The sequence below is a fragment of the Hippopotamus amphibius genome, chromosome 4 (assembly GCF_030028045.1).
Source record: "Hippopotamus amphibius kiboko isolate mHipAmp2 chromosome 4, mHipAmp2.hap2, whole genome shotgun sequence".
Classification (NCBI taxonomy): domain Eukaryota; kingdom Metazoa; phylum Chordata; class Mammalia; order Artiodactyla; family Hippopotamidae; genus Hippopotamus; species Hippopotamus amphibius.
In genome coordinates this window covers 38,644,086-38,670,027 of record NC_080189.1, presented here as the reverse complement: position 1 = coordinate 38,670,027, position 25,942 = coordinate 38,644,086, and the positions used below count along the sequence as shown (strand labels likewise).

The 25,942-nt window shown below is 38.8% G+C and overlaps 1 protein-coding gene across 8 annotated transcripts in view; it reads right to left on the bottom strand.

Moving 5' to 3' along the window:
- The window catches only part of DOCK4 (dedicator of cytokinesis 4), a 444,122-nt gene that overhangs the window by 79,533 nt on the left and 338,647 nt on the right, over positions 1 to 25,942 (bottom strand). For all 8 annotated transcript variants that reach the window (XM_057733986.1, XM_057733987.1, XM_057733988.1 and 5 more), the window contains 2 exons: positions 19,782 to 19,880; positions 7,435 to 7,529 (listed from right to left, as the gene is read on the bottom strand). In XM_057733986.1, coding sequence (XP_057589969.1) covers positions 7,435 to 7,529; positions 19,782 to 19,880 — 194 coding nt within the window. The remainder of the gene's footprint in view (positions 1 to 7,434; positions 7,530 to 19,781; positions 19,881 to 25,942) is intronic.

Genomic DNA, 25,942 nt, shown 5'->3' with positions numbered 1-25,942 from the left:
GGGATTGAAATGGGAGGATTTTTTAAAATTCCTTGACCTCCTCCTCTGGGCAGTATTGGTGGAAAACCACTCATGTGGCAACAGCTTCAGTTTTTTTCTTTTACCTATTAGCCTTAAACCCTAATGTGTTCATTGCCTTTCATTCTCTCTATCAGTTCTTCACAACTCACCAGGAGATGCAGTGTGTAGGCAATTCTTGCGTAAATATTTCCTGGAACTGTTGGTTTGGTACATTCATCTTAGTAATATATAGTTTTGATAAAAATCACTATCTTTCCTCCCCCTGGGCAATAAAAGCATTTAAAGATAATTACCCTAATAGAAAAACACCACCATCAACAAAAAACAATAGTAGGTGTGTCAATGGGTGTTCAACAGATCAGCTACTCTAACAGAAAACTTTCCATGGTCAGTATCACATACTCTTCCTTCCTGTCACCAGGGATAAACTATCAATGCTCCCAGTTAAGGCAAGCTTCCTTAGCACTAGATCAGTGCCACTCTAAGTGTGGTGGGGCTCCTTCATTGAGAAAGTCTCACCAGAAAAAAACGTCAACTGAAGGAAACTGCATGCTTACACAGTTGATTTAATTTCCACGGTAAGCTGATGGTGGACAGGTGCCACCCTCAGGAAAGCTGTTCTCAGACAGGCACAATGAGAAATACTGTACTTGATCTCATCCCTACATGCCTACCCAGGGACACTTCCTTCATTTAGGCCTCTTTTCTTTAGCACCATCAGTATCTCTCTTTTCTGTACCCTTCCTATCAGTAAACCAACAAGCATACTATTCCATATTTAGAAATGAATCCTAGTCCTCATATCTCCTTCCGGATATAGCCCCACTTCTCTGCTCCTTTTTACAGTAAAATCTTCTACAGAGCTGATAATTATTGCTTTCACTTTCTCAATTCCCATCTGTTCTCGAATTCACTCTAATAAGACTTTCATCTCCACCACTCCACTGAAACAGCGCTTGTCAAGGTCACCAATATCTACAGCACACTGCCAAATCCCAGGGATAATGTCAGTCCTCACCCTCCAGCCTCCCAGCAGCTCTTGATACTCCTTCCTTCATGAAATATTTTCCTCATACACTATTATACCGTTCTGGTTCTCATTTTACATCACAGCCTACTCCTTTTCAGTCTCGGTTGCTGATTGCTTCTCAGCATCCTGACCTTTGAAAGGTTGGCATGTTCCAGGGCCCAACCTTAAGCAGTCTTCTCTTTTCAATCTATACTTTCTTCCAGGGTGCTCTCATTCAGTTTGATGACTTCAATACTACCCGATGCTAATGACCCTCAAATATATGTCTCTAACCTTGACTTCTTCTCTGAGCTCCATACAAGCATGTCCAGCTCCTTCTCCTACATCTCCACTTGGGTATATAAGAAAATCTTAAACTTCTGTTCAATACAGGATTCCTCACTTCTCCCACCCCTAACGTTGCTCCTCTCTCAGTATCTTCCATCTAAGTGAAAGGCATCACCATTTGTCCTTCTGTTTAGGCCAAAATTCTAAGAGCCATCTTAAGATTTTTTTCTCTCCCACCCACACCCAGTCATCTGCCAATCTTGTCATCCCTGTCTTCAAAATCGATCTTCTTACTGCCTTCACTGCAATCCACCTGGTTCAAGCCATCATCTCTTACCCGGACTGCTGTATTAAGCTCCTAACTGGTCCTTCCTGGTTTCTCCAGTCTCTCTAGCTCCTAATATCCAGACCCTGTCTTCTTCCAACCTCATTTTTATTGGTTCCTTCCCTCCTCCCAGTTCCGCCACACAGTCTTTCAACTCCTTGAATGTGCCATCTTCACTCTGACCACAGGACCTTTGTATATGCTATTCCTGCTGATAAAAACAGTCTTCCTTTGCTGTCTGCCTGTTAACTCCTGCTTTAGATTTCAGCTCAAGTTTCAATCCTTCATAAAAACTCCTCCTATCCCAGACCAGAACAAAGTTCCTTTCATAACCCCTCTCATAAGACTGTACTTTTTATCTTTATGACAATTATTTGACACATTAGTCATCGGGAAATATTTACTGAATGAATGGGTCAATGAATGAATGGATGACCTTAAGATTCATTCCATAAATCATTTACTTGCTACACAGATCTCACTTGAATGCCAAACTGGTGAAGCTAATAATCAGCTAAACAACTCATTGTTTGGTGGGAAAACACACACACACACACAAAAGTATATGTTTGAAGCCAACATGCACCGAAGATAAAACAGGGGCCTGAAATTTCAAATGCAGGGCCAGGGAGCTTTTACTTTCCTTGGTAAGTAAGCCTGTTATAAGATTTATCTCCTTGAAAATATGTATAAAGCTGAGACTTTATTTTTGTACTGTATTTTGCAATGTGTATGGAAGGGGGTGGAGAGAAGCTTGTCTCAAAGTGTCCTGTATTTTTGGTACTTAATTTTCATCTCCCTTATGTTCCTTCGTTCTCCGATTGAGCAGTTTTCCTCAGGAGAAACATCTACCAAGAACTCACAGTGGGCAGGCACAATAAAGCTTTGCAGGCAGCAAAAGTCAGGTTTCTTACCCTCATGAAATTTAGCCTGGACACACTCACTACGTTACACAATATGAGACATTCAAGTAGAAATAAACAAAAGACCATGCTAATCACCAGGTGTCTATAGTCACAGCTTTTGGCAGGACTTCAAGTAAAAAGCTGGGAAGCTACAAGATTTGGGACAGCACAGCTTATGGATGAAAGTTAAGGGCATTTAACTATCTTGAAAACACAGGAAGAAAGGACCAACACATAAAAGAACACACATTTTGCAGGATGAGCTATTCAACTGAGTTCAAGCATAGGGCAGTGGTCACTTCTCGGCCAGTTACTATCAGTTTGACATGTATTAGGCACACAAGTGGGTAATAAAAGTGGGAGTGCCTCTCTGACGGGCCCTTATCAAATATTTGTCTAAGAAATTTAGTATCGTGGGAGAAAAGGTGGTCAACTTCAGGGACCTAGATCTAGGTTCTGCAACTTGCTTCTACACAATTTAACAAAGTAAAACCTTTTTCTTTCTGGTGTATGCTCTTTAACATACTTAAAATATTTTTAACATCTTTCAGAATTTTATTTTTATACCAATACTATCGAGGTGAATACTTTTTTCAGATAAGGCACAAATAGTTGAAGGCTTATTTCTGAACTATATTGCATTTATAACACAAGAAAGATCCCACAGGCTTTCATAATTTGGATGGGAAATGGCTACGGCAGTTAAATGAGGAGAGGAGAGGGAAACTGAGCAGCAAAGAGCAGGTGGTCTGTTCCAACTTGGCAGGTGCTTTAGCAGGCCCTAGAGTCCTGTCTATGAATTAGGCTGGATTTGCCACGGCCAGCCATCGCCAGTGGGAAAATAGTGCCAGATTCCTATTAGCACTGATTTGGGTGGCAATGGAAAGATGTTATTGCGTTCAGTAGAGGCTTATGGCCTTTTTCTTGGGTTTGCTATGGGACTAATCTTCTGTTTAAACACATTACACAGAGCTCATCTCTAACAAAATCATGTTCCTATTTGACTAACACTAGAGATGAAAATCTTGAACATCATATGTTTACTCAAAAACAGAAACTAGACTTCTAAGTCTGCTACCCACTCATGTGACCATACAGCCTTCCTAAATGGAGTAGAGGTTTTTAGGTGGGGCAGAGCGAGACGGTGTTTGGTATCAAAACCCAAATGACGGTCATGGTTTTCAGAAGCCTAAGAACAGCCTATGTACAGAGGATCAAAATATTAAATTTACTTTCAGGTTGAATTTCTGCCACTGAAAATTCTAATTCGAGTCAAAATATCCCTCTGCACACAGGGCAGACAGAATGACCAAATGATGATACTGTATGATGATGATGTCGGCAGCCTGGACCCCTCCCTGTGTGGCTCCCTGGACCACTCCATAACCCTCTCCAGGTACCTGGAATAGCTGCTCTTTGGGAATAAGGCTGGATACATGACCAACGGCTCCCACTTAAATCTGTAGCATCTGGACATCCAGATGAAGAGATATTTGATTTTACTCACAAATATCAAACTAAATATGCTAAACTCTAAAGAGAGCTATTTCAGGAGTCTCAATTAGTCTTCAACATGGAAAAGCTGTTTCTGTACTTATGTAAAATATAATATGCCATATTATACTATTTGTTACTTCGCAAAGTTTTTAACACAGCATTTTAACACCTCCCTGTCTATAAATGTATACTGCAGCAGAAGCCACATTAGGCATATCTAATCAAAATCAAACCCTATTTTCCTGGGGCTCTTACCACCATCATATCTGGGCACCTGGGGAGGACAAATGGCGTCCTTGGCCTATGAATAGATTCCTGGGGCATCTAACCTTCACCCTGAGCATGAGGGTGTTGGGGATGGGAGAGGAGGAAGGAGAGGAGGAAAATGTGGGTTTGAAGGAAACAATGCTTATGGAAGAGGGTAAACTACAAGTGTGGAGGTAAAGATCAGGCCACTTGCCTAAAAAAACTTCGTCTTCATTCTGCATCCTGAGATACTAGAGGTAAGAAGTATAAAAGCAGCTAAATCCATGACACTGTGCCCTCCAGGAACAGCTCCTGCCATTCTGACAGTCCCCTGCTCTCCTTTCCCAACTCCTATTCACCCAAGTATTGACCTCAGATCATTTTACCGTCCCCCCACCCCGATATGCTTAAAACAAGCTAATGAAATCAACTCTCAGAGATTTACTTTTACATCAGTAACTTCCCAGATGTCTGTATCTAGTTCTGAACTTCCTTTAGAGCACTATTTCAGCTTTCTGCCGGTCATGTCACTCATAACATAACAGGATCTTCAATCTTCATGTGTCCCACTCAGGGGTCGTGTCTTATTCCCAGTGCGCAGCACATGGGAGATGCTTAATGGATTCTGCTGAGTTAAAATGAATTAAGAAGGATCAGAAATGACTCAAGTGTGCAGCAACAGGGCTGGTTAAATAAACTATGGTATGTGGAATATTATACAGCTACAAAGGAAAAAGAAACCATGAGGGTCTTTCTACATATTGATTTGGAAAGACTGCCAGGATTTTTAAGTGAAAGAGAGATGTGCAGGAGAGTTTATCTATTCTGTTACCTGCTAAACTGTGCATAAAGGCACAATGGAAGGACATGTGAGAAACTAATAAAAGTGGTTACTGCAGGCTGGGGGGTAGGGGATAAGGTAGTGGGAGGAGAACTTCTCAAGGCATACTCTGTTTATTGTTTGATTTTTTAACTGTGTTCATGTATCACCTATTTAAAACAAATAATAATCATTAAAAAGCAACAACAATGGAAGAGCAGAAAGAGAAATTAAGGAAACTCTCCCATTCACCATTGCAACAAAAAGAATGAAATACCTAGGAATAAACCTGCCTAAGGAGGCAAAAGATCTGTATGCAGAAAACTTTAAGACATTGATGAAAGAAATCAAAGATGACACAAACAGATGGAGGGACATACCATGTTCCTGGATGGGAAGAATCAACATAGGGAAAATGACTGTACTACCTAAAGCAATTTACAGATTCAATGCAATCCCTATCAAATTACCAATGGCATTTTTCACAGAACTAGAGCAAGAAATCTTGTGATTTGTATGGAAACGCAAAAGACCCCGAATAGCCAAAGCAATCTTGAGAAGGAAAAATGGAGTTGGTGGAATCAGGCTTCCTGACTTCAAACTATACTACAAGGCCATAGTGATCAAGACAGTATGGTACTGGCACAAAAATAGAAAGGAAGATCAATGGAATCGAATAGAGAACTCAGAAGTAAGCCCAAACACATATGGGCACCTTATCTTTGACAAAGGAGGCAAGAATATACAATGGAAAAAAGACAGCCTCTTCAATAAGTGGTGCTGGGAAAATTGGACAGCAACATGTAAAAGAATGAACTTAGAACACTTCCTAACACCATACACAAAAATCAACTCCAAATGGATTAAAGACCTACATGTAAGGCCAGACACTATCAAACTCCTAGAGGAAAACATAGGCAGAACACTCTATGACATACATCCAAGCAAGATCCTTTTTGACCCACCTCCTAGAATCAGGGAAAGAAAATCAAGAATAAACAAATGGGACCTCGTGAAACTTAAAAGCTTTTGCACAGTGAAAGAAACCATAAACAAGACTAAAAGGCAACCCTCAGAATGGGAAAAAATAATTGCCTATGAAACAACGGACAAAGGATTAACCTCCAAAATATACAAGCAGCTCATGAAGCTTCATACCAAAAAAGCAAATAACCCAATCCACAAATGGGCAGAAGACCTAAACAGACATTTCTCCAAAGAAGACATACAGATGGCCAACAAACACATGAAAAGATGCTCAACATCACTCATCATCAGAGAAATGCAAGTCAAAGCCACAATGAGGTATCACCTCACACCAATCAGAATGGCCATCATCACAAAATCTGGAAACAACAAATGTTGGAGAGGGTGTGGAGAAAAGGGAACTCTCCTGCACTGTTGGTGGGAATGTAAGTTGGTACAGCCACTGTGGAAAACAATTTGGGGGTTCCTTAAAAAACTACAAATAGAACTACCATATGATCCAGTAATCCCACTCCTGGGCATATACCCAAAGAAAACCATAATCCCAAAAGAAACTTGTACCATCATGTTTATTGCAGCACTCTTTACAATAGCCAGGACATGGAAGCAACCGAAATGCCCATCAACAAATGAATGGATACAGAAGATGTGGCATATATATACAATGGAATATTACTCAGCTATAAAAAGGGATGAGATGGAGCTATATGTAATGAGGTGGATAGACCTAGAGTCTGTCATACAGAGTGAAGTAAGTCAGAACGAGAAAGACAAATATTGTCTGCTAACTCACATATACGGAATCTAAAAATGGTACTGATGAACTCAGTGACAAGAACAAGGACGCAGATGCAGAGAATGGACTGGAGAACTCGAGGTTTGGGAGGGGGCGGGGGATGAAGGGGAAGCTGAGACGAAGCGAGAGAGTAGCACAGACATATATATAGTATCAATTGTAAAAAGATGGCCAGTGGGACGTTGTTGTATAACAAAAGGAGTCCAACTCGAGGATGGAAGATGCCTTAGAGGACTCGGGTGGGGAGGGTGGGGGGGGGGGGACTCGAGGGGGGGGAGTCAAGGAAGGGAGGGAATACGGGGATATGTGTATAAAAACAGATGACTGAACTTGGTGTACCCCCCAAAAAAATTAAAAAAAAAAAAAAGCAATAACAACAAAAACAAACAAACAAACAAGTGAGAAGTTAATTCAGAGGCAAAGAAAAAGAACTCCAGGATTTGGAGGTTTCAAACTTGAGATCAAAGTGAAAAGACTGTTTGGCAGTCTCCTCTCCCCCTATGCAATGGGCAGCAGTCATCATCAATGTAAATGTCTTACTTGTTAGCCACCAAGCGCATGACAGTCCAGTCCTTTGGGAACATCTCTGGGCGTATCAATATTCGGAACACAGTAAATATCTGCAGCAGGAAATCCTTGGATAAGGAGGAAAGAGACAATTTTTACTGAGTTATTATAACTGTCAACACACACACACACACACACACACACACAGAGTGCTGCTGTTACCATTTCCAAAGCAATTAGAGAGAAGGGAGCCCTACTTCAATAATTTACCCAGGAGAAGGAATTATCACCCTTCCCATTCTCAGCACCCAGTTGGTTTGCTACCCTTCCCAAATGCTCCTTTTTCTTTCTCTTTCTCATGCACAATGGAAATGACTTTTTGTTTTTCTTCACAAGCTCTAAAAATTTCAGTTTGAGAAATACAATGGAAAACTAGTTAACAGAAGATTAGCAGGGAAATATATTATCTTTCTTCTATCATAGTGTCCTAAACTTCACAAATTTTCAACTCAAGAGAACTGTAAATAGTCCTGGTTTGATTCTGCTTTCCTTTAAGTGGGTGTCAAAATTTAGAAAGTTATGTTCATTAAAAAGCATCTTGGGGCTTCCTAGGTGGTGTAGTGGTTAAGAATCTGCCTGCCAATGTAGGGGACATGGGGACATGGGGGGGGACATGGGTTCGAGCCCTGCTCCAGGAATATCCCACTTGCCGCGAACAACTAAGCCTGTGCCCCACAACTTCTGAGCCTGTGCTTTAAAGCCTGTGAACCATAACTATTGAGTCCACCTGCCACTACCGAAGCTCACATGCCTAGAGTCCGTGCTTTGCAACAAGAGAAGCCACGGCAATGAGGAGCCCACGTACCACAATGAAGAGTATCCCCTGCTCGCCGCAACTAGAGGAAGCCCGTGTGCAGCAACAAAGACCCAACACAGCCAATAAATACATGAATAAATAAATAAATAAATAAATAAATAAATAAATAAATTTTTTTAAAAAAGGCATCTTAAGCAAAAACCCATGTTTCTCAGAGGGCATTCTGAAGATGCACTATTAATGGGATGCATGCAGGTTTATTGAATCTGAGAGTCCTATGCAGAATAAATAGAAATAAGGATGTGCGCTAAGCTGAGCCCAGTGACAAGCCCTTAGAAGCTAAGAGAGTGTCAAGGTATTCTTCATAGAGATGCCATACAGGGGGCAGTGGTATTTACAGAGATGTTATCTTTAAACTGATCACCTGGAAACACTCTTGAGAAGAAGCTATTGCCAGGCATGGAAATATCATTTCTTAAAACATTGCAAGAGATAGGCTCAAAGTGCTGGAGCACATTATACTTAAGGAATCAAGAAGAAAACACACCACAGGTAATGAATGAAATGGAGCTTGCCCTACTCAAAAAGACACTGGCTCAATCTAGCTATGATTTAGATTTTATTAACTAGAAAACAAAATTTTTTTGTAACTTAAGTACTGCTAGGAAAATATACTTAACAATCCGATGGAAGGCAACAGTATGGTATTACTTAGAAAAAAATACCCCAAACACAAGAGCTTTATTTATCAAACGCAACAACACAGTATGTTAAACACGTAAGCTGCTTGAATACAAGACTACAATTGTCACTCATACCATCAGAAGATAGAAAGATAGAATCTAAAAAACTAAGAAACATGTGGGAACTGTGTGTGTGTGTTTACATATTCTAACAGCTTTGATCAAACCTATAAATATTTTGACAGGAATTTATTTTAGCTTCTCTGGCATCAGCACACATACGTTGATGTGGAAACATGCCCACTAGGTCATCTTTTTTAAATGGCCAGACAGATCCTCCCTGGGTTGGCAGAATCACCAGAGGCAGTTTCCTAAATGTATTCTACTGCAGGTCAGATAACTTTGGAAAACACCTCCCACTCTAGCCCTCCCTTGGGATAGGAGGTCATTGGCACAGTAAAACTGTGAGAAGCCCTTTTTAGTGCATTTCTGCAACTTATTCCAAACCATTTTCCAGTTGATTGTTTTTTTTCTTTTCTTTTTTTTAAATACTAATAGAAAAAGAAATAGAAAAGGAATCAGGTCCTGCAGGCTGCTTTCCGTTCAGCCACACTCCTCCCTGGGAGGATCCTTAGTCTCCTCGAGAGCGGTCCTGTGACATGGAACACCCGCACGTGCAAGACAGGCACCCGACAGGTCATGGCCATGAATAAGGAACAGATTCCTCCTACTCCTCCTTTGCCCTACTCCTTATTTGGGGTTCCCTGGAATGTTTTCTTCTTGCCCTTTTATATTTTCTCTGGATGATTTCATGCACTCTTTCCGGTTGATTCTTTTGAACACATATAAACCTTGCAAAAACTCATGTTTGCATTTACCTTTCAAAGTGTCATGCCCCACTTTAGTTTCCTATCTTGTTGAATTTTCTTAGAAATTAAAAATCATAAAGGTGGGGAGTCACTTGTGTTTCACAGTCTGCAAGTACTTAGGAACAGTTTAAATTCTAAAATATTGATGTTTCATCTTTTCTCCTCCAATCTTTTAACAGAATTGGAAACTGGAGGCAGCACCCTTGGTGGCAGGGAACAGGAGAGTGTGATATCCGTGGCACAGAGAAAAAAATTGGCTGAATAATTGGCTACAGGAGGCAAGATATTTATCTTCTGGGCTAGCAACTTTGATTGTTCTTTTGTAGTGCAGGGGATAAAGGCAAAATTATTCCAGGTGTAGGACTGGAGACAGACAACCTGTTTCTGTACTATCTCATTTTCCTATTCCCATTTATTTCACAAAATAAAAGGCGTGGCAGCATGGGACTTTGTGACAATGCCTATGTATTGACATCAACCCTTATTTCCTCGAAGAAAACTTTTCAGTGTCTCAAGCAGCTTTCTAAGCTTCATCTACCTTTACAAAATCAAACACATTCATTTGTAGAAACCTTACAATGAAAATAAAAGAACATTGTACTGAGAATCAAGAAACCTAGGTTTTAACCCTGCCTCTGTCATTTAACTAGCTTAGTGACCTTGGTCATTTATTTAACTTCTCTGGAACTGAGCTCTGAGGCTTTATAATGCGGGGGCTTTAAGGTCCCTTATAGTTAGAGGAGATTAAAAATATGATCACTTATCTATTAATACAGTATGCAAACATGTTTCTTATTTCTCAACTGTAGGCTAATGTTTTAACAGATGGTAGCACAAACACCTTCGACAGTGGTGCTTACATGTAATTTAGTTCAGTAAGTATTTCTTGTCAGCTGCCATGCGACAGGTTACATTTCAAACTTAGTTCCAATGTTTTAAAGCACTAAGGCCTGAATACTAGATTCAATATTCCCTCCCTTCCCTCTCCCAATACAATATTTCATTGTTCTAAGTACTTTTCAGCTCTGATTATTTCACTAAACAAGAACTTCTGCATAGATATGTGAAATTACTTTGCACACATACCAATACCTAACAGATTCTTTCTATAATTAAAAAAAAAGAACACTGCTGTAATAATATTCCTGTTTGGCTAGCACACAGAAATAAGTGTTTCATATGCCATCATTTCAAAACTGGCAGCCTGCGAGCAGTTTCTTTTTTGTTTGTTTACTTCAAATAGCACAACAGGGTTACTTAACTGCATTAGTGGTTCTTATTCAAATAAGGGTTCAAAATTAAAAAAACAAAACAAAACAGGGAGGTGTTATTTCACAGAAACACTTTTTCCGCAGTGCAAGAGGTTCAAGTAAGAACATTCATGTGAAAACCTTTGAAAATAAGTCTCACATTCAAATATAAAAGAGAGATCAATTGTTATGATGTTAGATTATCATTAACATTTATTCATTCATAAACATCGGTTCCTTTAATATGTGCCGGGCACTGTGTAAGATGCTGGGGACACCTAGTGGGGTAAAATATACTCTTTCATTTATTCATACAAGAATACTCATGGAGTGCCTGCAACAAGCCACACTATACTAAGTGAGCTGAATGTGACCTTTGCCTTCCTGGAGCTCAGAGTTCTGTGGAAGAGATGAATGCTAATCTATTTACACACGTTACAAACTAGGATAAATCCGAGGGCCAAGTGTTACACACGGAGGGAAGGGCATCTCCAAGCCTCAGACGCAAGACAGAGGTTGCCCAGGCTGCCAAGAGGAATGGCAAGAAATGGGGCTGGTAGGTAAGAAGGTCTAAATAAAAGATGGATAGGGACTTCCCAGGTGGTCCAGTGGTTAAGACTCCATTTCAATGCACGGGACATGGGTTCGATTCCTAGTTGGGGAACGAAGATCCCATATGCCTTGTGGTGTGGCCAAAAGATTTTTTTAAAAATAAATAAATAAGTAAGTAAATAAATAAATAAAGATGGACAGATAAACAGAAAGATAACAATAAATAGGGACCAATCAAAGGTAAATAAATAAATAAACAGTAAATAAATCTCATGCCTTTTCCCTGGTAAGTAGTTTGGAAATTTATCCTGAAGGCAATGTAGAAACATCGAGTGGCTTTACGCAGACATGTAAGAGGATCGAATTCCTGTTTTACAAAGATTTTCTGACTACAATATATAACGTATTGCTTTGTGTTTACAGGTACTATGGCATCAAAATAGCATAGACAGAAATCAGGTGTATGAAACAGAACTGGTGAGGCACAAAAGGAGGCCTTCTGAGATCCTGAAACTTGGGTTAAGAGATTTGGGGGAAAAAGCATCATGAGGTAGGTAGACATCCCAAGACACTGTTTCCTTATGTCAAGAGCAATGAATGGGACACAGCCTTTGAGGTATACATATCCTTTACTTATGATTTAGACTAGAGTCAACTCTTATTTTAAAATTTTGCCACAAATTTCAAATGTGTAACACCCTTGACACAAGCTCTGAATTCAATTAAAGGGTGTTAATAATCATTATCACATTGAAATTTATATCCTTAAAATTGACCATTTAAGTACATAATGCAAAAATAACTCCCAATGGTCCTCAGTCTTCAAGAGCTATAGAACTGTTTTTCTGTAATAAAATAAAGACTATAAGTTGAAATAACTGTATGGAAAATGATGGCTTCTGAAGCAGGCAGACATTTATTATGAGGGTTGATTCAATCAATAAAGATTTAATGTTCTAGGCTCTGTGCTTAGGACACAAAGACAGAGTCCCTACTCTCAGAGAGCCCAAAGTCATCAAGAACACAAGGAAACAGCAAATAATAACACGCACTGTTGCACATGCTGTCACAGAGAGGGGACTGTAGTCTATGAAGGCTTCATTTTAAAAAAATGATACCTAAGCCAGATTTTATAGCAGGAGTTGAAGTCAGGGAAGGGATTAATAGGGGTACAAATTAGGCAACAGAAGTGAGGTAGTGGTTGAATAGGCAATTTAGGGCGACAAAAAAAATGATCTAGAGGAATTAAAAATTATCTGTATGGTTTGTTAAGAATATACAAGTAATCGTAGCAATCTTGAGTGACTAGAATGAAAAGTACGTATTTGGAAAGGGATGGAGGACAACGGGATGGAAGGTAGACTGAGGATATGGAAGACTTGACAAAAAGACTGGACTTTGTCCTGTAGTTAATGTAGAGTCTTCAGAGTTTTAAAGCTGGCTTGAGACTTGATCAGATATGATTACTGAAAGCTAGTGGGCCCGTACAAGGGAGACAATGAAAGGTAATAATAATGCTGTACATAACTTTCAGAATATGTATACTCTCAAGCTTAGAGCAAGATCCCCACAGTTCTATATGAAAAGTCATAATCAACAAAAAACAAGAGTCTTACTGCTCTCTATATACACAAAATGCCAGGGATATGGCCCCAGTAGAAGGTAGGTGTATAACACAACATTACTGACTACAGAAGGAGGAAAAAAAAACCATAATCACTGCTTAGTTTCTGCTTTTGTTCATTTCTAAAATCATGGCACATTCTAGAGAAGAAAGGAAACAGTGCAGAGGACCAGTGCTTAGGTCCACGCTCCTACACGCTTCAGGTGATGCTGTGACTCACAACTACTTGAGGACCAAGGAAAACAAATGGCCTACTGTTCACGATGCCGGAAACCACTCCAACAGGAACCCTGGAAACACCCAGGTTCTCCAAGCAAGAAGGGAGTTAAAACTCCACCAGGCTTAGCAGATACTGGAGAACTACTTCCTCTCAACATTTGTTTTGATTTAGAGACCCAGTGGGAAATGCTGGGCCAAATCTCTGAACTGACAAGAGAAAAAAGCTGTGATGCTACAAATAAATGACAACCAAAACAAAGATTGATTTGAAAATCTCAATATATAATTTGTCAGTATCAATTAAGATTAAAATGTATATATCCCATGCTGCAACAGTCCTACTTCCAGAAATTCATTCTACAGAAATAAGGGCACAAATCCATGAATCAAGCTGTACACTGCAGGATCCTTTCTAATAGGAAAAATCAGGAACATCCAGAATGCCCATCAAAAGGGAAATAAATTATGCAGCATCACATAATGAGATTCAGAAGAATGACTAATGTACTGGGCTATATGATGTCCATGGTATATTACTGTGTGAAAAGAAGTGCAACCAGTATGAACAGTATGATTCCATTTAAAAATGTGCCTGTGGCTATAGCATAGAAAATAGTCTACAAGGATACATGCCTAATGTGTTAACTGCAGCTACCTCTGGGGAGCAGAATACATGTGTGTGATATATGCTTTGATTTATTACTTTAAGCCAACAGGGTTATGTGGGATTTTTAGTGTCTAATCCCAATATCAGTTATGATTTTTCATCAATATCACTCTAGTAAGTTGCACCTTTCCTTACCAAGAGTTCCCTTCTTTATTCAATTTCCAACCTAAATGTAGGTACAAAAAAACCCCAAATAACTCTCCCTCTGCTAATTTGGCCTTTTTCAATACCCTCACTTCATGACTAGAACTACCTTACCATTAAAGAGTTGACAAAGGAAATGTTATACAATTTGATAGCAAAGATTTTCGTTGAGGAAAGTTTATTAAAGTTTAGGCAAAAACTGAGTTGAGCTGCCTGAGCAAAGAACTGGGATGTTAACAGAATTCCTAGCCCCCCTAATTACTTGGGAATGATGATAGTATCAATACCGCAGGGGGTAGTGAAACAAGATACTGCAAGGAAAGAGCTGAGCGCTGCATCTGCCTCGTGGCTTTGGGGGTGGGATGAGGAGGTACTCCATAACTGTTAGCCACTATCACTGGTGGTGTTTATCCACATTAAGCTCATTTACAACTTAGTGATTCAGATGCCCCAATAACATTAGGGCATCAACAGAGATTGTTCTATTAGTCTTGATATCCCCAATGTCCAGTCAAGGTGTGCAACAAATGTTGAGTCCAGCAACTGACACAATACAATAATAATAGTGCTTACCTCATGGGGTTCTTTTCAGGATTAAATGAGTTAATACGAATCAACCTGTTAGAACAGTGCCTTACACGTACTAAGTTCTATATAAATGTTTGCTGTTTGAGGTCCTCAGTTCCTTTACCACCATACCCAAATCTCATAGTCCTTTAAGATTTTTGGTTTTATGATCCATTTGAGTCAGCAAAACCTGACCCTAACTACTTACAGTCTTCATTTATCCCACCTAGAGCGAATATGTTGTTTAGCTGTGGAAATACTGAGATGTTTGTTTCTACAGTTGACCCTTGAACAACATGGGTGTGGACTGTGCAGGTTCACTTATGCACAGATTTTTTCCAATAGTAAAATCCAACAGTAAACAGTTCTACACGATCTGCTGTTGATTGAATCCACGGATGTGAAGGAAACATGGATAGGGAGAAACCATGCCTACAGAGGGCCGACTACAGGCTACATGTGGATTTTCCATTGCACATTGTTCAAGGGTGAACTGTAGCTGCTACCCCCAATCCTACTGGAGGTGCTACATGATACTACACAGTATATGTGCCATATTATCTTCCTGAAATCTCAAAAATTCTGATCTCTGAAATACATTTGGTATAAGGACTTCAGATAAGGGACTATGGACCAGTGCTATCATCTTCAGAAAATCTTGTAACATAGCTTTCAGGAGCATAAACATGGATATATGACTTTGAAGAAAATTGAGAACAGGAAAGATTTATTTGTTAAAATGTGGCATCTGAACTTTCAAAATACAGATGAAAACCAGATGACTAGTTAGCCTTTAGTAAAATAAATGCCCTCCAGCCTGCCATCACTCCACTCATCCCCCTTCCATTCTTACGCTGGGGAAGGTGTCCTTCCTCCCAGCCCAGGCTAGTTGGGTCCCTCCTGCTGCTTCCTTAGAGACCTGCCCTCTGTGAGTTAGCATCTCTTTTATCTTTAGTGTCCCCCTCTCCACCAGCTCTGATCACTTATATTTAAATATGTTTAAGTCTCCTCCATGATAAATATACCTCTGACATCCCAAGTTCTCCTTCAGTAGACACTCTTCTTGAAACACTGTCTACATCCACTATATCTTTTTCTTCTTTTTTAAATTCCTCAATCCATGACATCTTGACTTCCACCCTCACCAATACATTGAAAATGCTCAAGTTCACCAAATATTCGATAATTCAATAGTGCAACTAGATAGGTCTTTCTTAACACAAATATGATCATGTCTCTCCCTTTTTTTTTCTTTTTTTAAATTTTATTTATTTATTTATTATTTTTTGGGGGGTACACCAAGTTCAATCATCTGTTTTTATACACATATCCCCTCTCCCTTCTTAAAATACTCCATAGTTTTCCAATGTCCTCAAAATAAAGTCTATACACATTCACAGAGCCTTATGTCTTACAACTCTCTTCCTCACACTCTACAGCGGTCTATCAATCCACAAATGTTGCCTGAATGCCTACAATGTGCTAGGAAAGTTCTGGGATCTGAGGATACAGCAGTAAACCAGCCATCATTTCAGACATCAAGAAGCTTAAAACCTAGTAGCTAGGAGTTGGGGATGCACATAAACCAATAAACAAAAATATTCCAGACTCTAATAATCATTATAAAGGTCGAATGGCAGATGTGGTATGTCAGTTAGGATATTCAGGTGATGTTTTAGTTGAGAGATCTGAATGTCTCAGCCAAAGATGGACAGCACACGCCCACCCAGCTCACAGCTGAGACCTCCCTTGGGGAGCTTTCCTCTTGCCCTGTGTTTGGGCTGGCAGCAGCTCTTAGAGGCTCCGAAGCACCGTGTGCTTACTCGGTGTCTTCACCACTCTCTTTTGCCTATGGTACCACCCATTACTGGTCTGAATCTTTCCTCTACAGGAACTGGCCTTTTTGTTTCTAGTTACATAATAATACTGGTAGCATTTGGTATGCCTGAATTGCTCGATCTGAAGGACAGGTAGAGTAATTAATATCGTTAAATAAATCTTGCTGGCCTGAAGGCCCAGGTGTTTTTCTTTTTTTTTAGGCCCAGCTATTTTGAAGCGGGAAACGCGCGTCCTGGGAAAAGGCGTGCGGCTGACTGAAGTGAGGAAAAGCCACATAAAGCACTTTGTTCCGCACTTTCACTTGCTTTATTATTGTTAACGTGAATATAAAAGCATCACACTTAACACCTAGATTAAACAAATCATGTTTTTCAGCTTACGCTTTTCTATTATTATTTTTTTTTATTCCCAGGCCCTGTGAAAATATGTAATCTTTTCCTATGTGAAATTTTGAAATATGAAGTCATAGGCTTCTTAAGTAAAACACAATGGTTTCTCAGCTGTGTTAAATATTCAACTTGTGATGAAAGTTAATATCTGCACAATTATTTTCCTTTTTAACCATGTGGATTTCTGTATGTAGAGTGGGTAAGTTCTAAAAGCTTTATCCATTTTTAATTCTAAAGTCAAGATTAAATACAGGCATGAAAAACATGATATTTTCAGGCTTGGGCAGATGCTAATCAACTGTCAGATACATTACATCTGCCCAAACCTATTCTTCGCTCCATATGACTCAGCTTGTCAACTGATCCAAGGTAACTGGAAGATTCTTCTGAGATGATACAACAGTTAAAAGTCAAAGATAAGTGATCCTTATGCATTATCTATATCTAAAAAAAGTCTTGAAATCTTCCTCTAAGGCACTATGAAAGCTTCTAATCATGCAAATGTTACTTTGTGACTATAACCATTGTCTTATAATTCTCCATCCCCCAATGATAGGGATAGAGTAGGATAATTAAATAGTTTGCTTAGCAATCCCACTAGGGAAGGGAATTTTAAAGGCGTTTGGGAGATTGTTGTAAGCTAATAACCACTCAAGAAAAGAATCCAGGGACTTCCTAGGTGGCTCAGTGGTTAAGAATCTGCCTGCCAACAGAGGGGACAAGGGTTCGAGCCCTGGGCTGGGAAAATCCCACGCACCGCAGAGCAACTAAGCCCGTGCGCCACAACTACTGAAGCCCATGCGCCTAGAGCCCATGCTCCACAACAGAAACCACCACAATGAGGAGGCTGTGCACCACAATGAAGAGTAGACCCCGTTCGCCGCAACTAGAGAAAGCCCGTGTGCAGCAACAAAGACCCAACACGGCCAATAAATAAATTAATTTTTTTTTTAAAAGAAAAGAATCCAGTAACCTAGCAACAATCTATACTACCTTTAAGGAAGAGCAGGTGCATTCAAGTGCCAGGCACACTCAAGCCACAAGTCCTGATAGCTAAAATACAAGACGATAGATCTGAATCTTGTTACATGAAGTCAGGGAATTAATGGTCCTTGAACAGTAGCATTCTGCATGTAGCCAAGACACAAATATAGGTGAAAGGGGAAAGAAACTAGGTGAAAAGGGACATTATACCAAAATCTGAGGTGAATTACTGTATTTAACTATGTGTTACTACTCTTTTGCTAATATATATATGATTTAAATAGTGCCATGACAGTCCTGGTTAGACCATATAGGGTCAAAGGAGGAACTAATGATGTAAGCCTTGATGTCTACCCAAAAATGAGGAAGAAAGTTGTCTTCTCCCCCTCCCCACTTTTTCTTTGATTATAAAAGTGCAGCCCTCTTTTTTCTTGGGGCTATGCTCCCTTGCCGGCCAGCTTGTATCTCTCACAAGGCTCCTATGCTAATAAACTCACTTTTTGCCTACTGCTTTGCCTCATGCTGAATTCTTTCTGTGCTGAGACAAAAGAACATGAACTTCAGTAAGTCCTGATACCAGGTTTCAATTAAAAGACCATGGGGACTCCCTTGGTGGTGCAGTGGTTAAGAATCTGCCTGCCAATGCAGGGGACACAGGTTCAAGCCCTGATCTGGGAAGACCCCACATGCCACGGAGTAACTAAGCCTGTGTGCCACAACTACTAAGCCTGCCCACCACAACTACTGAAGCCTGCACACCTGTGCTCTGCAAGAGAAGAAGCCACCACAATGAGATGCCTGCACATCGCAATGAAAAGCAGCCCCCACTCTCTGCAACTAGAGAAAGCTTGTGCACAGCAACGAAGACCCGACACAGCCAATAAATAAATAAATACAAATAAAAGACAGGCGATTCAAGTCCCCTTCTTAGTCAGAGATCGTGGGTTCAAGTCCCAATCTGAGGATGGCTTGGGTTCAAGTCCCAGCCCGTGGGTTCGAGTCACAATCTGAGTGTTGGCTGGGTTTAAGTCTCATCTGAGAAGGAGTACGGTTTCACCAGCAGTTAAGAAACCCTTCCATTTTGATGGTTTATGAATGAAGCTGTCTGGAAACCGAAGCGATGGAGTAGTAAATATGGACAGATGATAGGTCTTTCCTACGACTGAGGACCATCAACTTCTAAGATTTTAGTGAACACCATGAAGGAGGCATTAAAGTCCCCTAAATCTTAGCAAAGACTGGATTTTTACAAACTCAGCATCAATATTCTCCATTTAATGTCAGACTGTCAGAGTAGCACAGCATATTGATTAGACTATGGCCGATAGAGAATATCAAATACAACTCTGCCTCCCTAGTCAGAAAGTTGTAGCTAGAACTTCTCATTGTGGTTTTAGAGGGATGTAATCAGCTGAGATAGTAATATATTCTCCCTTATCTGCTATTAAGGCAATATTTCTAAGTCACTTAACTAGACGCAGTCTATTTGCTTTTGTCTCATTAGTTCTGTTATTCTGTTTCTAGGTTAATGGACTTTGACGGCAGGAGTTTCAAATTCTATACGCTTGTCCAAAATAAGAATTAATTGCTTAGCTTGAGTACAGAAGTTTTAAAGAGTCAATATGGAAAAGCAAATTTGTGGATAAATCTGATAAGAAACAGAACTTAATGGAATCAGATAAAGCAACTGTCAAAAAAACCATCTGAACAATGATGAATAAGAACAAGAGAAACTAAAAAGATATATTAAAGGACACTTTAAAAAATGTCACTTACCCTTAGTTCTTCTTTTGTATTGAAACTATCAAGAAGCTGTTGATAATGTCTATCCGTCATTTGCCGTAATAGGGACAGGAGACAAGCAACAAACTCCCCCTAATTAAAAAAAAAAGTAAGCACATTTTTTTAGTAGGTACATAAAAGAATATCAGTAACTTACTTTCAACTGCTCTCAAATAGAACACTTGGAAAAAAACCCCACTATGATCCAGATTTACCCTATGATGTTGTCTTAATCTAAATTAACCATAATACTACAGTCAACATTTCTCCTGTGATGATTACCATTTACTTGGTACACACGCATTTTAAAATTTAGAGTGGATTTTTTTTTTAACTTCGGTGGAAGCTTTTCAGTCGGGAAGCAACTACACACATTTAAAGAAGGTATGGCAATGAGGCGCCTGACCATCTATTAGGCATTTACTATGCCTTCATTTATTGTATCATTTGAGCCTCATACCAATGCTTTAAGGTAGGGGGTATAATACTAATTTTTTTTCCTTCTTTTGTTTTATTGAAGTATAGTTGATTGACAATACTGTGTTAATTTCTGCTGTACACTACAGGTAATACTAATTTAAGGAAACTAAAATGTAGATTTGGTGGGCTACAAGATTTGCCCAAGGTCATACAGCTAGAAACTGGCAGAACTGGAGTTATTCTTAGGTTTTTCTACTCCAAAACTCTTCCTGTAACTTCCTGCTCCATTTTTGAACTCACATGACTTTCTCCAGCTCACCAGACTACTCATCTGTTGATGTGCTCGATGTAGAGAAAGCCATACATTGCATAACATTGGTTTCGATCTCCTTTTAAGAATAGTTTATTTTTTTAATTTATTTTATTGGAGTATAGCTGATTTACAGTGCTGTGTTAATTTCTTCTCTACAGCAAAGTGATTCTGCTATATAGAATATATATATATGTATCCTTTTTCATATTCTTTTCCATTAAGGTTTATCACAGGATATTGAATATAGTTCCCTGTGCTATACAGTAGGACCTTGTTATTTATCCATCCTGTTTACACTAGTTTGTATCTGCTAACCCCAAACTCCCAATCCACCCCTCCCCCTTCCTGCTTGGCAACCAGAAGTCTAAGAACAGTTTAAGTTAACTGTGATCCTTTTGTGCTTGGGTGCCTAATGATTGACTCCTATAAAGTCCAAATCTTAAAAATTAATAATGAAAAAGAAAAAATACATATAGTGTCCACAGATCTGAAGACTAATACAATTGTTGTCACTTGCATTTCCTGATGCATTTCTAACTTAAAATATTTGTTTTCAATGCAACCATTTTACTCAGCAAAGAATTTATCTACTTTTAATTACATTTAAAATAATACATGCACAACAGAAGTAATCAGTGGTAACTGTGGATTTAGAAAAATGCAGTTTAATTAGGAGTTGGTTTCTTTGAGTTAATACAGAAAAACATGACAGGCTTACATGTAAATATTGAGACTAAAAGCCTTGAGAAGTGGGATTTACCAAGAGAGGCATCTAAGTCAGGACAGTCAAACATATCCCCACCAAGGCCATGGGAGGCTTGAGGATGCTGCTTAATGGCCATGTCAGGGCTACCTGAGACGCAAGCTGGCTCCTTGCACGTGGATAATTATCTGCAACATGCAGATATGACAAATTATTATCCCTACATGCTTTTTAGGGCAAATATTTAAGAACTAACCACGATGGGCTAGCAGAAATACCCTCTAAGCACAACATATTCCTTTGTTAATGCACAAAGGAATCCTTGATACTTAACATAAGAAATAGAAATTGTAAGGGCACAATTCTGAAAATTTTAGTGTATGTGTAAGAAGAAACAACCAAGGCTAGGAAAACACTACCTGAAAGGATTGGTGCTCATTCCTACACCATACGTTCATCTGCAATGTGGTCTTGCCAGTCTTCCATCAATGGATGGAGTCTAGTTCCTCTCCTTTTGGACCTGGACTGACCTTGTGACTTGTTTTGACCAATACAAAGCAGCCAAAATGATGCTGTTCATCTTCTGAGTCTGGGCTTGAAAAGATCTGCAGTTTTGCCTCTGCTACTCAGAAGACTTCCTCCCAGGACCTCCGTGGGTAAAGAAGCCCAGGCAGGCCACAAGGAAAGAGCCATATGGAAAGTAAGAGACAGGCTCAGCCTCCAAACCATCCTTGCCAAGGTACCAGGTGAGTGAAGCCATATTGGATATTCAGGCGTGGCCTTCAGCTTACTATTGCCACTTGAGAATTGATGACACATGGAGCAGAAAAACATTGACCCAAGTTCTACTTGAATGTTAGCAAAGACAATGGCTGATGCTTTAAGCATTAAATTTTGCAACAGTTTGTTAGATAATAATAGAAAACTAAAATGTAGGTCATATATTTAGTTTTGTTGGCACTCTCATAGAAACCAAGGCTTTTTCCCCTCTTTCCAAATCTAAAGCCTAGTATTCTCAGATTTACTTTTTGTTGTACAAAATTTAAATCTCTATTCTTAATTTTAAAATAATGGATAAAACACAATACAAGCAGTTACTTTAATAAAAAAAAAAAAGGATTGTTGATCATATATGACTGGGAACAGTGCTTATTCTCACCAGCCAGATTGAAAAAACCTCACTATTGATAGGGCATCAGGGCACCAGTTAGAGTACTAAAAAGGGTCTTTCCTCAGTAGTGGGGAAAAATTACTCCTAGAATAAATGCTGCTCTAATCCTGCCTAAATAAGTTCAAAAGCAAGACCTGAAACAACTGAACAGTCCCCAAGAAATTTAACCTCATTCCACAGCAAAGGTCAAAGGTATTTTTTTTGAATAAAAAAAAATTCACCTCCCAACCAGGTAAAATTTACAAAGCTGGCATTCAATAAAAAGTTACTAGGCTTACACAGAAATAGGAAAAAACGATGAAACAAATGAGAAGAGGAAATAATCAATCAATAGAAACCGACCGGAAATGACACAGATAATAGAATTAGCAGTCAAGGACATTAAAATAGTTACTATTACTGTATTCTATATATTCAGAAAGCTTGAGGAAAGACTGAACATATTAATTAGAGACATGTAAGATTTCAAAAGGAACCAAATTAAACTTCTAGAGACTAAGACTATCATGTATGAGATGAAAATTCACTGAATGGGACTCATGGCAGATTAGACCGTGGACAAAGAATGTCACTTGCCATTTCGGTATACAAAGGCTGTTGAGACATCAGCCACTACAGCCACCCATGATGGTGCACCCTGAGGGGAATCAGGATGGAGAAAAACAGGACACTGGTCCTAGATAGTTAAGATGCACATCAAAGGAATAATTTCAATAAGCCCAGCCTCTTGCATCTTCTCATACATAGAAAAGCACTAAAATTACTTACTTGAGATGTATATTTTTGTGATTAGCAATAACCTTTTGATGTTCAACTACATTTTTTTTTCCCAGTAAAAACTCCTATATATCCTGATTCCTCCCTTACCTCTTTGGGACAGTCCCTTGGAACTACCTGAGAGGCTTCCATCCCAGGCTATAGTCCTCACTAAGTCCACTGAATAAAACAGCATTTTCAACTTTTAGGTTGTGCATTTTTTTTCCGTCAACAGACAATACGGAAGAAAACAGGGCAATAGATAGCCTCCAAAATGAAATACAGAGAAAAAAAAAAAACAGGAAAAAAAACAACTAAAGGAAAAGGAAAAAAAAAAAAGCACAGTGAACTCTAGGACAACTTCAAGTAACAAAATATATATGTAATTGCAGACCTCAAAGAAGAGGGGTTAGAAAAAGTAGTTGAAGAAATAAGGGGAAATGATTTCAGATTCTTTGAAAAACATACACCTATATATCAAAGAATTTCAACAAACCCTAAGCATGCAAAGCAAGAAAAAAAATGACCAAAGCACAACTTAATAAAATTGCTGATAGCCAGAGATAAAGAGAATATCTTAACACCAGTCAGAGAAAAAAAGACACATTATACACAGAGGAAGAAAGATAAGAACGAGAGATTTCTCACTGGAAACAATACAAGCTAGAAAATGTAGAGCAACATCTCTGGAGTACTGAAAGAAAACAACTATCAACTAACGATTTCTTACCCAGTAAAATTCTTTCAAAAACAAAGACAAAATAAAGACTTTTCAGACATCCCAAAACTTAAACAGTTCACCACTTCTACTCAACATTATAGTGAAGGTTCTAGTAAGTGCAATAAAAGAACAGAAAATAAAGAAATACAGATTGGAAAGGAATTTAAAAAGCTGTCTTTATTCACAGATAACATATTCGTATACAAAGAAAATGCTACAGAACCTACAGTGAGCTACTAGAACTACTTAAGTGAGTTAATGTGGAAGAATACAAGTTCAGTGTACAAAAATCAATCGTCTGCATAATGAAAACGAACAATTAGAAATTGAAATATCAAATAATATAATTTATACATTAAAATATGAACTACTTAGTGATATAGATGACAGAATAGATGTAAGATCTGCTGAAAACTACAAAACCTTGATGAAAGCAATTAAAGATGACCTAAATAAATAGAGAGAAATACTATGTTCATAGACTAGGTGATTCGATATTGTCAAGATGTTAATTCTCCCCAAATTGATATATAAATTCAGTGCAATCCCACTCCATATCACAGCAGGTATTTTGGGAGGGGGGGGCAGAAAGTGACAAAATGATTTTTAATTTCATATGGAAATGCCAAGCACCTGTAATAGCAAAACCGACTTTGAAAAAGAAGAACAAAGTTAAAGGTCTTAGACTACCAGACTTTGAGATTTAACTATAAAGCTGTGGTAATCAGGATACTGTGTTACTGATGTCAAAACATAAAAACAGATAAATACAACAGAAAGCCCAAACCAGAAACAATCAGAATGTCCACCAACAGGTGAATGAATAAACAAATTATTGCATATCTGCATAATAAAATACTATTCAGCATTGAAAAGAAATGAACTACTGATACACAGAGTAACACTGATGAAACCCAAATAATTATATTGAAGAAAGAAGTCAGAATGCTTTCCTCCTCCTCCCCCACCCCCCCCAAAACCAACAACATTAACCATATACTGTAGGATTCCATTCATATAAAATTTTAGAAAATGCAAACTTAGCTACAGTAACAGAAAGCAGGTCAGTGGTTGCCTGGGGATGAGGCAGTATAGAGGGAATACAAACAAGCACAAAGACATTTGTGAGAGTGACAGGCATACTCATTATCTGAATGGTGATGAAGGTTCACAGGTACATATATTATGTCAAAATTTATCAAACTGTAGACCTTAAACACATGCAATTTTTTGCATGTCAATTATATCTCTAAACTTTAAAAAATAAGACATTATGACAATATTACCACTTATGGAATGGCACTATGTATAAGTTGCTGTATTTTGATTATACTATAAAATTTATCCCTCACTAGAGCCTTGTTGGGTGGAAACTATTAGCATTACAGTGAGATCTGTTAAAGTTAATACCATATTTATCCCACATTCCACAGTTAGAAAATGATGAAGCTGGGGTGTTAACCCAGGTATCTCTGGCTCTTCTGCCTACTGCTCAGATTGATTTATTTTACTGAGGAAATATAACTGAGCTTGGAGGTTATTTTTCAAATACAAATAGGTATATAAGAATCTGTCTGTTGATAACTAATGTCTGTACCTTTTAGCCTCTCATGTCTCAACATAAAAATGCAAATCTAGTTGGTAGAAATGCGTTCAATTTTTCACCTCTTAGTTTTTCTACATCCTATCTACACTATCTCCAATGTAACTACTATATGAATATTCTTAGAATATTTATTTCAACATATATTATGTGAATAGTGAAATATCTTAAATGACATACTTTTTTAAGCTCTTTATTGGAATATAATTGCTTTACACTCTTGTACCAGCTTATGAGGTACACCAAAGTCAATCAGCTGTATTTATACACATATCCCCATACCCCCTCCCTCCCACGACTCCCTGCCACCCTCCCTGTCCTGGCCCTCTAAGGCATCACCCATCATTGAGTTGATCTCCCTTTGTTATACAGCAACTTCCCACTAGCTATCTATTTTACATTTGGTAGTGTATATATGTCTATGCTACTCTTTCACTTCGTCCAAGCTTCCCCTTTGCCCCCCATCCC